This window comes from Vidua chalybeata, chromosome 4 (genome assembly GCF_026979565.1).
Source record: "Vidua chalybeata isolate OUT-0048 chromosome 4, bVidCha1 merged haplotype, whole genome shotgun sequence".
NCBI lineage: Eukaryota > Metazoa > Chordata > Aves > Passeriformes > Viduidae > Vidua > Vidua chalybeata.
This window is the reverse complement of record NC_071533.1, coordinates 64,452,612-64,464,929: the sequence shown is the minus strand read 5'-3', so window position 1 is coordinate 64,464,929 and position 12,318 is coordinate 64,452,612. Positions and strand designations below refer to the sequence as shown.

The 12,318-nt window shown below is 35.5% G+C and overlaps 1 protein-coding gene across 9 annotated transcripts in view; it reads right to left on the bottom strand.

The window, feature by feature from the left end:
• LOC128787103 (DNA polymerase nu-like) overlaps window positions 1-12,318 on the bottom strand; it is a 111,617-nt gene that overhangs the window by 75,695 nt on the left and 23,604 nt on the right. For 8 of the 9 annotated variants that reach the window (XR_008430573.1, XM_053941001.1, XM_053941000.1 and 5 more), the window contains 8 exons: window positions 12,103-12,171; window positions 10,689-10,749; window positions 10,421-10,485; window positions 9,550-9,633; window positions 9,061-9,150; window positions 6,995-7,051; window positions 6,116-6,169; window positions 5,823-5,888 (listed from right to left, as the gene is read on the bottom strand). Coding sequence is in view for 8 of the 9 variants with exons in the window: in XM_053941001.1 (XP_053796976.1) it covers window positions 5,823-5,888; window positions 6,116-6,169; window positions 6,995-7,051; window positions 9,061-9,150; window positions 9,550-9,633; window positions 10,421-10,485; window positions 10,689-10,749; window positions 12,103-12,171 (546 nt within the window). In the remaining variant the exon portion in view is untranslated. The remainder of the gene's footprint in view (window positions 1-5,822; window positions 5,889-6,115; window positions 6,170-6,994; window positions 7,052-9,060; window positions 9,151-9,549; window positions 9,634-10,420; window positions 10,486-10,688; window positions 10,750-12,102; window positions 12,172-12,318) is intronic. The other variant, XM_053941003.1, reaches the window with a different exon arrangement.

Below are 12,318 nucleotides of genomic sequence, written 5' to 3'. Positions count from 1 at the left end.
GTGTAGAATCTTTCATTTTTGAGCAGCTAATTTTAATTGCTCTTTTTATTTCTGTGCTTACGTTTAGCTTGTAGAAGAAATAATGACAGACTACATTATCCTGCATAAGCAAAAAGCAAGTATCTTTCACGCTACTACTGCAAGGAAGCAGATTTATATGGGCTGCATATTACCTTTCTTTAAATAATACACAGGACAATTATACATGCAAAGATATCCCCAAACAGAAGAGAAGATTGAACTGTTTGTTATAAAGAATTACAGCCCAGATGATGCTACAAGCTTTACTGAGCCAAATCATGCTATAAAATGTTGTCCATGTATTGGATACACACACTCACCATGAGATAAATGAATATACACAAATCAGGAGCATTGCAACAGAGAATGCCAAAGATGTGCATATATCATAGAAAAGGACACTGTAGTCCAGATGCTGAGAGAACAAACAATTGTTTCTGCATTTGGATAATAAACCAACACAATGATGTTCTGGATCATCAGATATGAGTGTTACAATATGACCAACAGTGACTTTCCACACTACAGTTGTCACACTAATAGCTAAGAACTTCCTATTGAAATGTTAAGGTAGTGTAAAATTTCATCCTGAAAATGTAATTGGACCAAAGTCTTGTCAACATGCCCATTCACTCATTTTTAAGTACAATTTGCCTGTCATAGAACTTCAGCTGTGATGAAGGAAGAAGAAATGGAGAACTTCTGTCTCCAACACTGTAAATAATAGTTTCTTGAAGCCTTCATTAAGATAACTTTAAAAAAAAAACAAAAAAACAAAACAAAAAAAAAAAAAAAACCAAAACAAAAACGAAGCAACAACAAAAGAGACTATAAAAAATCATAACTCTACTCATAAAATGAAATGCTATTTTAGTGCTATTAGTGCAGTAATAACCACCATATGACTCAAGAGTATTGGAATAAACATACTGAAAAGAAATATGGCATGAAAATATGTTCTGAATGCAAAAGATGCTCAGAGAACACCAATCAAGTACAACAATCAGCAAGCACACTCTGGCTTTTTCTAACAGCACATCAGCTCATCTGAGTGACAGGAGTTTGTTCTGACTAGAAAATACAACATTAAATTGCTTTAATTCAAAGGCCCAAGAAAGCACAGGCACATTCTCATATCTGTTAAGGCTACCTACCCTTGTTATAAGCAAAGCATACATTAGGGAATCCTTACCCAAAATTATTTTGTTAGCCTAGATGACATTATAGAAGCTTTAGACAAGATGCTTTATATGAACCTGTAATGTGTCTGACATGTCTCTATCCTCAGTGCTTTCCAATAAACATACTTTAAAAAAAAAAAAAAAAAAAAACAACAAAAAAAACCCACACTCCAAGATCAATGAAAAGGTAAGGCCCATATAATTTGTTCATTTTAAGTAAATAATCCTCTCCGTTGTCAGTGTATGAAAACAAGTTTACAAAAATCTTATTCCTACCAGTGCAGTTTCAAAAGCTGCCAAGGCCTTGGCTCATTTCTGGGGAGGGGGTTAAAAAAAAAGCAAAATGCAAGCATATCCCTGCTCCCAGACTTGGTGTCTGATGCCTTACATTGCACCAGCCTCTGCCAAACCTTCTAAAAGCTGTGAAAGAAAAGGGCAGGGATAAAACAAGTCAGTGCAGAATCTCATCACTATTGGAACACCTTGCAGAACATCCTGTTTCTGCTGGAATCCAATTGTGACCACAGACTTCAAAATTCCAGAAAGAATATTTGTAGTAGCACACATCAGCCTGCAGCCTTAATAAGGCTGGACAAATATCCTGAAACCTGGAGCTGTCACAACAGCTTTGGTAGCACAATTCTGTCAGACCACCCTGCTAGGAGCGCACATGTGGGGATGCCAAGGTGCAAAACCTATTGGGATTCTGCACTGAAAGGGAGACAAACAAGCAGCATCCCATCCACACTGTCCAGAAACAATCCCAAAACTATGCCAAAACCATACTTCCATTTTATATCAGGGAAAATTAGAAAATGTTTTACTCAAAAAAAACAGCCCAGAGGGGAAATAACACAGATAGAGTATGGCTAATCAGAAATACTGGTTTGCTAAGTTAATTGAGAGAACAGACTCATTTTGGATGGCAATTGCTCACAGGGCTCTCTACTTCAAGGGATTATCTCTCCCCTTAGAATGAAAACCAGATGGGTAAATTCATTATTCATATTCCAAACACTACTTGCAACACTCATTTTATAATAAACAAGCATGCAATTCTCTATTGTGCATTCACCACCAGAAAATCTTATATCTGTTGAAGAGATTAAGATATATGCAATATTTGAGGTTCTTCATGATCCTTATGAAGGATTCAGTATGCCCTAATTAGTTACCCTTTCAAATTACATTCCTGATTTCCAAATTATAGGCTAACATGTTTCTTTGACTGATAGGTTATATTATTTTATTTCTTTGCCTTTTTGGACAAGCTGTAAAAGCACTTTTCCTGAGGAAAAACAGGAATGCTTTTTTTTTGCACTTGCTCCAAGAAGGTGAAAATGTTTTATTTATCTTCAGCATAGCTTTTTGTTACTAAAAGGAAGGAAATGCTCCCTGCAGCCCACCACTTTATGATTTTCAATTTAATGATACGAACATCTTCTGAAGTAGAGAAGCATAAACTGATTAGCAGCATTGCAGTTCTCTCTGCTGCAGAAGCCTGGAGGAAAGAAACCTTAATACAGAATATCTGATTCTAGCACTGAAATTTGCATCTTAAACCAAATTAAAACATTTAATTTTATGCAATCTTTATATGTCAAGTTAGGATTTCTCTCTTTTCATTCTGAAAGGGGCTTGATCTTAATTGGTTTTATGTTTTTCCACTTGTGTCTTGACTTATTTCCGCTTTAAAACATGAGAGACTGAAAAGAGATACTTCCAGGTGGATTTGGAGAACATAAACAAGCTTTTATGAATGTCATAAATATATACAATAGAAAAGTTATATATAAGTAATATAATCAAAAAACAGCCTGATGTAGACAAGACTAATACATTTATACAAAAACTACTTGAAAATAACACATTCAAATAATAAACCTAATTAAATTCCCCTAATAATCATAAGCAATCATAGAGAAAAAAAAAACAAAACTAGCACATGGATACATTACAAAATAATTTGTAGGGTTTACATTTTCTTTTAGGTTTCCGATACTCAAGTTTTCCAAAAGTAGCAAATAGACATCTACAATGCAGTAACAGGAAATTGCAAGATCAAATGTGTCCCTGTTTAGCAATAATACATTAACAGTTATTTGTGAAAAACACATGATTTATACAGCACACATTTTGTAGAGGAAGAAACCAAATGAGAAGAAATGAAGTGTACAGTTAAACTAAAATAGATGAGCACATGGAGAGCCAGTGAAGTGCTGCTAAGAAACCCCCTCTAAGCTGTTACAACACAAAAGTCATAAAAATATATGTGAATAAACTTATCTATTGAGAAAAACCCACATAAAGACAAAAATATACATCATCCATATATCAAATGTGGAACTGTCTGAAAGAAAATGACAGAGTTTATCTGAAAAAGAAATTCTGCTCTGTATCCAATGTCTAGTCATTTCCCCTCAAACCTATAAGTAAATCCCTCCTGGACTCCATTAAATGCCTTAAAGGACAGAGGACAGATGGATCCATTACCTTTACAAAACAAAAGAAAGATAAAGAAACCTTTGTTTGGAATCCCATCTCTCAGAAGCATGGCAGAATATGGGATGTTTTTCTATTTGTATTGTCACAGAATCTGATCCACACTTATCTTTTGCTTTAATCACTTGTTAAAGAATTTTAAAACAGTTTAAAATAAACTGCCTCAGCAAAAAATTCAGCTAAAATTTGACATAATATCATAGTAACCACAAAAATATCTCCAATATTTATGATTTCTGGCAAGAATCTTCCCAATCCTTTAACACTTAGCAAAGTGACTGGGCACTGCAGTATATCTTCTATATCAATAAATGATTCAGAAACAGATGGTATAAGTTCCATAAACATTTCAAACACAAAAAGCCCTGCCAATGTTTTTCCTTAGAAGGAAAAGTCAGCCTTGGGCAACCCTGTATGCTAACTTTAGCAGCATTATTTTGAAGAAAAACAACTTTTAAGAAAAATTGATTTCATGTCCTTTTTACTATGATGGGCCAAAGGTCACTTTATGTTCTATGTGGTTTTTCAAGACAGCTGTCTGTTCAGCTCTGACTTGGAAATGCCTGTGCATCACATCAGAGAATTCAGCAAACTGTGACCTTCATGATCATCTTTTCCTCTCACTTTTTCCCATCTGGGTGCATGAGAAACAAGAGCAGCAGTAACACTTCCTCATTCTGTTGTTAATTCAGAATCCTCAACACTGATTTTTACTCAGCAAAAAGCATAAGCACTTCCTATAAATTGTTTGATGACAAATTGTACCTCATATGTACCATGAGGGTAGGAAGATACAAATGAAACATGAACTGTGAAGACAGGTGAAAGAAAAGTGAAGGAATCACCAAGTGTGGTGAGGGTAAGAAGTCTCCAGAACAGGTTTCTGTCAGAAACCCAAAGTTATCATTCCAGGCAGGACTTGCCAGGAACCACACGAGCCCATCCATGCAAAGTGCTCACAACTGTTAAGGTTAAATCTCTGTTCCCACAAAGAGCTGTGGAAGACCATGGTCTTTCTCCAAGACTGCAGAAAGCTCCTAATGCCATTTGTACCTTAATGCCATTTGAAGCTTAAGGTTAGGTCCTGCACAGAGATAAGCAGTACCCAAACCTGCATGGATAGGAACTGACAACACTTTTGGGCACAAGTTAAAAGGACAACGGCCTCACAGATTCCCTCTAGCCTTTATGAGACAAGTCCCACCTCTGCATCTGTTCCCAGTTACCCACAGGGCCAGCAGCCAGGTCTTTGGTAGAAAAGGCCATGGTTAAACTAAACAGAAACTTTCCCCAGACAGACTGTCATTACTTTTCTTCTGCCATTCTCTCACCTATGCCTTGAACCCCTGGAGCTCTGCAGCCCCACCTCATCCCACACCAGCTCCTGCACTCTCATCCACACAGCCATGGGCTGTGACAGGGGAGCACAAAGGCCTTGCCAGCCTGTACAGCCAAAGGTCAGTGGGAGTCATAAACACCAAGAGAAATGGGATCATAGAATACATTCTAGTAAGCCCTAGAAAGGCCACTTTGTGGAAAGGAAAAAAAAAGATAACCCAAGCCTGTAGCAGTCCAGAAAGTCAAATAAAACATGTTTCAGGCACAAGCATGTACATGGAGATCATTATAGACTATAGAGGAAGCACAAAGAGCCCAAGTGTCATGGCCATATAAGCAAGACTTCCAGAGCACCAGCACTGCCAGCTGAGCCCTTTACTGCTATGAGGCCTGAAGCCAAATTCCAGGAGAACTTCCTTTTTTTTTCCTGTAATACCCACTTTCCAGGGCTCACTGATGCTTTACAAGGAGTGCTTCATAAACACCAGAATTCATGGCAAGTATTCAAGGTACATGCATGGCTTACATTGTACTCCTCTACTTCAGGTAACAATGTTAATTCTAATCACATATGCCACAAAATATGCCTAAGAAGAGATGTCCTACAGTAAAATACCCATTTAATAAGCTTTTTCTGTCCACCATTTAGATACAATAGAGCAACTGCTAGACTTGCATGAAAACAAACATTTCCTGTGTTAAAAATATTACATGTTTTGTACAACTAATATTAATTTTTCATTTCAATTAAAATGCAAATCTTCCAATAAGCTCACTTACAGGATGTTTGGCTGAAAGTCTGCCAGTCACAGTTCCTGTTTGATTCCAAGTGGAGGAAATGAATCCCTGTAATCAAGTAAAGTAAAAAACAAAAAAAAAAAAAAAAAAGAATGAAGACACACAGCTATATTTTATTTAATATAAGTATCAGTAGTAAAAATTCACTGTAATCAAAACAAAAAAATATAAAAGAAACACTTTTAATTTTCCATGTATAAAAGTTCCTAAACTGTAAACACTGCAATCATTTCACATCTTTTTAGAATTTTACAAGCTACTTTATATATTTTTACCTTTTTCATGCACGTTCGTAGTCCATCCACATAGGTTGATTTCATCTTATGAACCTAAAATACATAAAATTGGAGATAAATGCTTACTTATAAAAATAAGGGATTTTTCAAATTAAAGATCCTAATTTCCAAATCTATCCTGCTTGTAGACTTTTCTTTTTCAAAGACAGTTTTAGCTGAGTAAATAATGGATTTATACTCACTGACAGTTTAACCTATTCATGTAAGTTAGGTAAGTGCTTGGTTATAACCTAAAGACAGAGCTTTGCAGATACTATTAAATGAATTATTGGAATTTATTGTTTTACATCTTCTGTCCCCAGGTCAATAAATTTCATGAAAACCACACACACAAAAAACCACAAACAAATTTTTAAAAAATCAAAACCAAACAGAAACCCACACTTTTAAACATTTAATTTTTTTTTTTTTTTTTAATTCTTAGAAGCTCATTCCCTGACAACCTAATGATTAAGTGTGGGAGCAGACTAACTAGACTGTTTAGGATTTTCAGGAGGCTTGTCACCCCAAAATTCTCCATAAACAGTTATCTCCTTCACTTTATGCAAAGCATTTCTTCAGAACTCAAAAAATAGATGTTTTGCCCTAAGTATGCTTTATAACACTACACAACTTTAACACTGCAGTTTTCCAATTGTCTTTGCAATGTTGTACAAGTTGTTTGCTAGCTAAAATCTAACACAGACCAAAACAACTATAAACATTAACATTTAAAAAGTCTTAAGAATACTGACTTCAAATTGGTATTTGAATGAACTTTCACTAGAGCCAGCTTATTTATTTATCTATGAATATGTTATCTGTCTTCCTAAATTTTGCTTCAATGTAACTACATTCTGTGAAAAAATATCAGCTCACCTGGCGGTATTCTAAAATTATCTTAGGCAAAGGATGAAGATCTTGCAATTTATTTAGCTGCAAAATCAAGAATGTGAATTACTGGCATACTTTTCTTGAAATTATATTATTAAACAAACTTTAACAGAATATATTTTGGAGGAAGAAATTTACTTGACAATCTGAATAGACAAAATACTGGCTGAAGGATGATGTCCTTCAAGCAATCCCAGCCCAGGACCAAGGAAGCCTTCATTAGGAAGGCTGGTGATTACTCCTTCCCATTTCATTTCCACTCCTGTCCCAGACAGGGACAAAAATACACATAGACATAAAAACTTTTCCACAGCAACTTTGATAACACTGGGGTGTGATATGTGTGTGTGTTATTTATGGCCTTCTGTTTGTTTTTTGTGCTCTATAGCATCAATGTAAGAGAGAACACTATGGAAGTAGACAAAATAATACATATATATACACACATATATATTTATACACACACAATCCAAGAGGAGAATTTCTCCTGTTCATGCCTTAATAAAGGTTCCAGGAAAACTTCAAGAGAAATTCAAATTGTCAAATTAAAAACCAATGAAATAAAGCATATTTCTGATTACTTTGATTGGAAACTGCCAAAAATCTGTTGAGAAAAACAATTAAATTATTACAATAGAGATTGGATATTTATAAGTACAACAAAAAATACCTGGAACTACAATAGTCCAGGATGAAAAGCAGATGCAATTGTACTAAAATTTATATTTAAAATATAAGGTTTTTTTCTTGCTACCAGGGAGAAATTAACATCTTCATATTAATTACCTACTATTTATGTCCTGGAGGGTTTCATCCTACCTTTCTCTAAATAACCAAGTCCCAGCAGTTGTTGGAAAGAGAATACTGGACTATATAAAAGCATTGCTTTGATTATAGCTACAAATCTTATGTTCCCACAAAAACATAAATTCTATTTCACTGTTACCTCCCATTTCCCAAGCCTCTCTGTCACTCTCCAGGATTACATGTCTGATATATGAAACTCCTTCTCCTTGAGTACTGTGTGGGTTTTATGTTTATACTGTTGAGGTTACTGGAGATCATATTTGGTAGCTCAGACACTTGACTGAAAAGTAGAATTTCCTTCTTAAGAAATAAATATTACCCTTCTACTTTCCCCAAAGATGTTCATGTTCAGCAATGAGTTGTGCACTTTAACTCCTATATAAACTAGAGCAATTCAATCATGGCACCAAATCAGGTGCAGCTGCACAGAGGCTTTTTCTCTTCTAAAAAGAATCTCCATTGCTATTATTATCTTGACAAAATGATTTTTTAATGATCTCAGAAGGGGATCAAGAGCACCCTCAGTCAGTTTGCAGATGACATCAAATTGGATGGAAGAGTTGAGCTGCTGGAGGGCAGGAAGCCTCCATAGAGGAATCTGGACAGGCTGGATCAGTGGGCCCAAGGGTCTGAGGTTCAACAAGGCCAAGTGCCAGGTCCTGCCCCTGGGTCACAATAACCCCTGCAGTGCCACAGGCTGGGGCAGAGTGGCTGGGAAGGGCCCCGTGGAAAAGGACCTGGGCGTGCTGGTTGACAGTGGCTGAACACGAGCCAGGTGTGCCCAGGTGGCCAAGAAGGCCAATGGCACCTGGCCTGGATCAGCAGTGGTGTGGCCAGCAGGACCAGGACAGTGACTGTCACCCTTTACTCAACAATGACTAACGTGTTCTGTATTGGACCTTTCATTTCAAAAAGGACATTGAGGTGCTGGAGCAAGTCCAGAGAAGGACAACAGAGCTGGAAAAGGGTCTGGAGCACAAGTCTGATAAGGAACAACTGAAGGAGCTGGGGATGTTTAGCCTGGAGAAAAAGAGGTTCAGGGCAGAACTTCAGTAGCTGGTTTGTTTTTCCCCACCATGGAGAGCAATTTTCTTTTCTGGCATAAGTAACCGTAGCACAAATAGTACAACACAAAAATAAAGTACAATCATTAGAAAAAAATTTTAAAAATCACTATTTCACTGGAATAACTTAGAAGTTTTGCTAAATCATGCAGCTGGTTTTAAAACCCTTCCCTGTCTCACCACAACTTCTGAGGTGGATACGAGCTGCTGTATTTCAGTTCTGTGAAGTTTCTCACACAGCGTATGGAGCTTTAACTTATCAAATAGTACCTAAAGTAAGAAAAAGACAATAAACCTTTCAGTGTTTCAAGTGTTGAAATAGAAAGGAAAATTACTGGGTGCTTGAACTTAAACAGAAAACAGGTTACAAGGTAAATAGAGCTTACTGTAGCAAAGAGAACTAACACAGAATTGAAAATCTTTATTTTTGAGCTATTGAAGCAGTGACATTTACTAAAAAAAATGCATAATTAATGTACATACAGTCAAATACGGATTATTCAACATTGTCCTATTTATGAAAAAACTGATACATCCTTCATTAAAATCAGAAAATAATTAATAAAGAATAAGTCAGAAGTGGTAAGGATACATATGCTTTACAGTTATTCTGCATCAATAAATCTATAGAACATACACCTTAAGTAGAAATAGTAGAACAAATGATACCTCTCGGAGCTGACAACTGCTGGTCAAAAGGAATCGTTCTCCAGCAACCTCATGAGCCTCCTGTTCAAGCTCTTTGAGCCGCAACTATAAATTACAACATCAAAATTATTCTGCTCACACTATTATTTTCTTCAACATCTGCTACTTCCAAGGTTAATGAGAATATTAGACCTTTTTTTAAAAATGGAGTACTTGAAATTGTGTAATCATTGCTGGCTATCAACATTTGGTTGAGTAGATTGCTTATATATACTCCTTAATTTATACTGCTTTATGATCTGGGAAGAGGATTTATTGTAGTAAGGAGTACCAACATTTGTGGTTAAAGAATTTAGGTTACTGAAGCCTACAGAGATTTGAGAGAAACACAGCTATGCAAATTATTCTGATAAATTGTAATCTGTCAGACCAATATGATTATCTAGTCAAATTTTATGTAACAAAATGAGATTCTCTTGTAGCTATTTTTATCAAAGAACACTCGTTTAAAGAGTGCATTGTTCAAAAAAGAGGGAGAGAAGTCTATCACTTCTCAGGAAGATGGTTACTGAAAACTGTAGGTTCAGAAACAGTCATTACCATTTTTACTCTACAACACATAACCCAAAAGGACTTGTGCATTTTGCAATGCAATTTCAGTTCTGAGGCAAGGCTGATGACTCAAATGTGTCTTTTTACTTGTGTAAATTAAATAGAGAAATATTCTAAAATGTAAATATAATTATTTCTATTTATAACAACATACTAAAAACACCACACTATTACATAAAATGTGACAAAAGTGCCTTCTCTTTTTAATCAGTTATCCTCAGTAAAAGCACGAAGATGATGCTATATAATTTTCAAGAAAAAAAATTAATACAAAATTTACCCCTAGAATCTCTGATGTTTTTTTCAGTTCTTGTTTGTTCACGTATATTTTGTGTGTTTCCATCACTGTAAATAAAATTTTAGGTTAAGAACATTCATAATTCACAATTTCAATCTTACATTTTTCTTAGACTGTAGAATGGAAACTCAAAGAGCTGTTATGAGGCTAAGACAACATTTCATATTCAGAGGAATTACATTCCACTTGAGCATAGTCAGCAGCTGTGTGAAAATAGTGAAGATTCATATTTTGAACTGAACTTTCATACCTGCCAGAATTTTGATAAGTGGAAGCTCTAATGTGCAAAATAAGTTCCACAAACCTTGAGCCTGTAAAGTAAGATATAAATACATTCTTCAGTACCAGTATTTCCCAGTGAGCAGTATTTCACTTTCTGTATATTCCCTTTTTACATGACAACACATGTTTGTGGCATGAAATACTACTTAGTGTAAATTATAGTATCTAAATGCTATCGCTTCTTTTTGTGGGCAATAGGAATTTTGCAATAGTAACCATTTTGTACAAGAATGCTAATAAAGAAATATACATACATCTCCTTTTTTCTAAACAGTTTATTTTTAAAGCAAGCTTCATTATAATAGGACACAGTTATCCTTTTTCCTTTGTTCACTTGAACAATTAGGCAACCATTCATAATTCATAACTTTGTTTTCATTAGGGAGAAAATAAGAGTTGAAAGGCTTATTACAAATTACTTACAGAGAACAGAAAGTCTGTTTTTCTAACCACTGAAGCAACCTGACTTGTCTAAAAACCCTTGGAAGCTCAATCTCAGCGTTCCTGTGCCTTTGGTGTTTCCCCGCTGCCTCCCTTCATGGATTGTTCACCATACTGCTGATATCCACATGAACATGGCTCCAACACCTTCATGGTCTAAGCCCTACACCTGCTACCAGCAACTTCAAAGATAATCCCTGGGAAGCTATGATGCCCCTTCCACCAGAATCTGGGTGTATCCCTAAATTCTGGCACTTTTCCAGGCACATGATCACAGGCAGAAAACACACACACCCCAACAGATTTCTAAGAGATGCATTCTGAAGTGCAATAAGGGGTAAAATAGAATAAAAGAGTTCACTTGGAAGGGACCTACAATGACTATCTAGTCCCACTGCCTGGTCAACTCAGGGCTGACTAAAATTTAAAGTATATGATTAAGGGCACTGTCCAACTGCCTCCTAAACACTGACAGGCCTGGGCCATCAATCACCTCTCTGGGCAGCCTGTCCCAGCATGTGAACAGTGCTTGGTTAACACGATCTAGAACAAAAGATATGCTGAGAGTTTTCATAAGCAAGGGATACATAGAAAAAAATAGCTATACTGTGTTCTACCTCTTTTAACACTTTTTAGACAGTAATATATAGATTTAAAAAACTAAAAAAAAAGTCAATATTTTGAACCTTTCCTGTTCTCAGAATCTTCATTTAGTTAAATGTAGCAGAGGAAAAGTTTCTCCTAAAGATTAACCTTGATACCATCTCCTTCTAGAAAAAATGGCAAATTTAATGGGCAATTTATTTTAAATGTTGACTGCCAATGTAAACAACTAAGGACCAAAGCATTCTATTATTCTAATTTGAATGACAAATACATCATTAACTCTCTTTAATTCAATACTTATATAGTCATTCCTGAGCAAATTCTTTTTGTCTTACCTTTAAGCCACGAGCAAGGTCCATCATTACATTATAAAGCTTCTCCAAGTTCACACCTAAGTTTTGATACTGATATAAATAAATCAAAAATAAATCAATAACTTTATTGCTAACAATACTCTAAATATTTTTAGCAATATATCTTTTTAAAAGGTATAAATTGTAAAAATGTGCTTTTCTGTATACCTTCTATTAATATTTTAGAAACATTGTTAG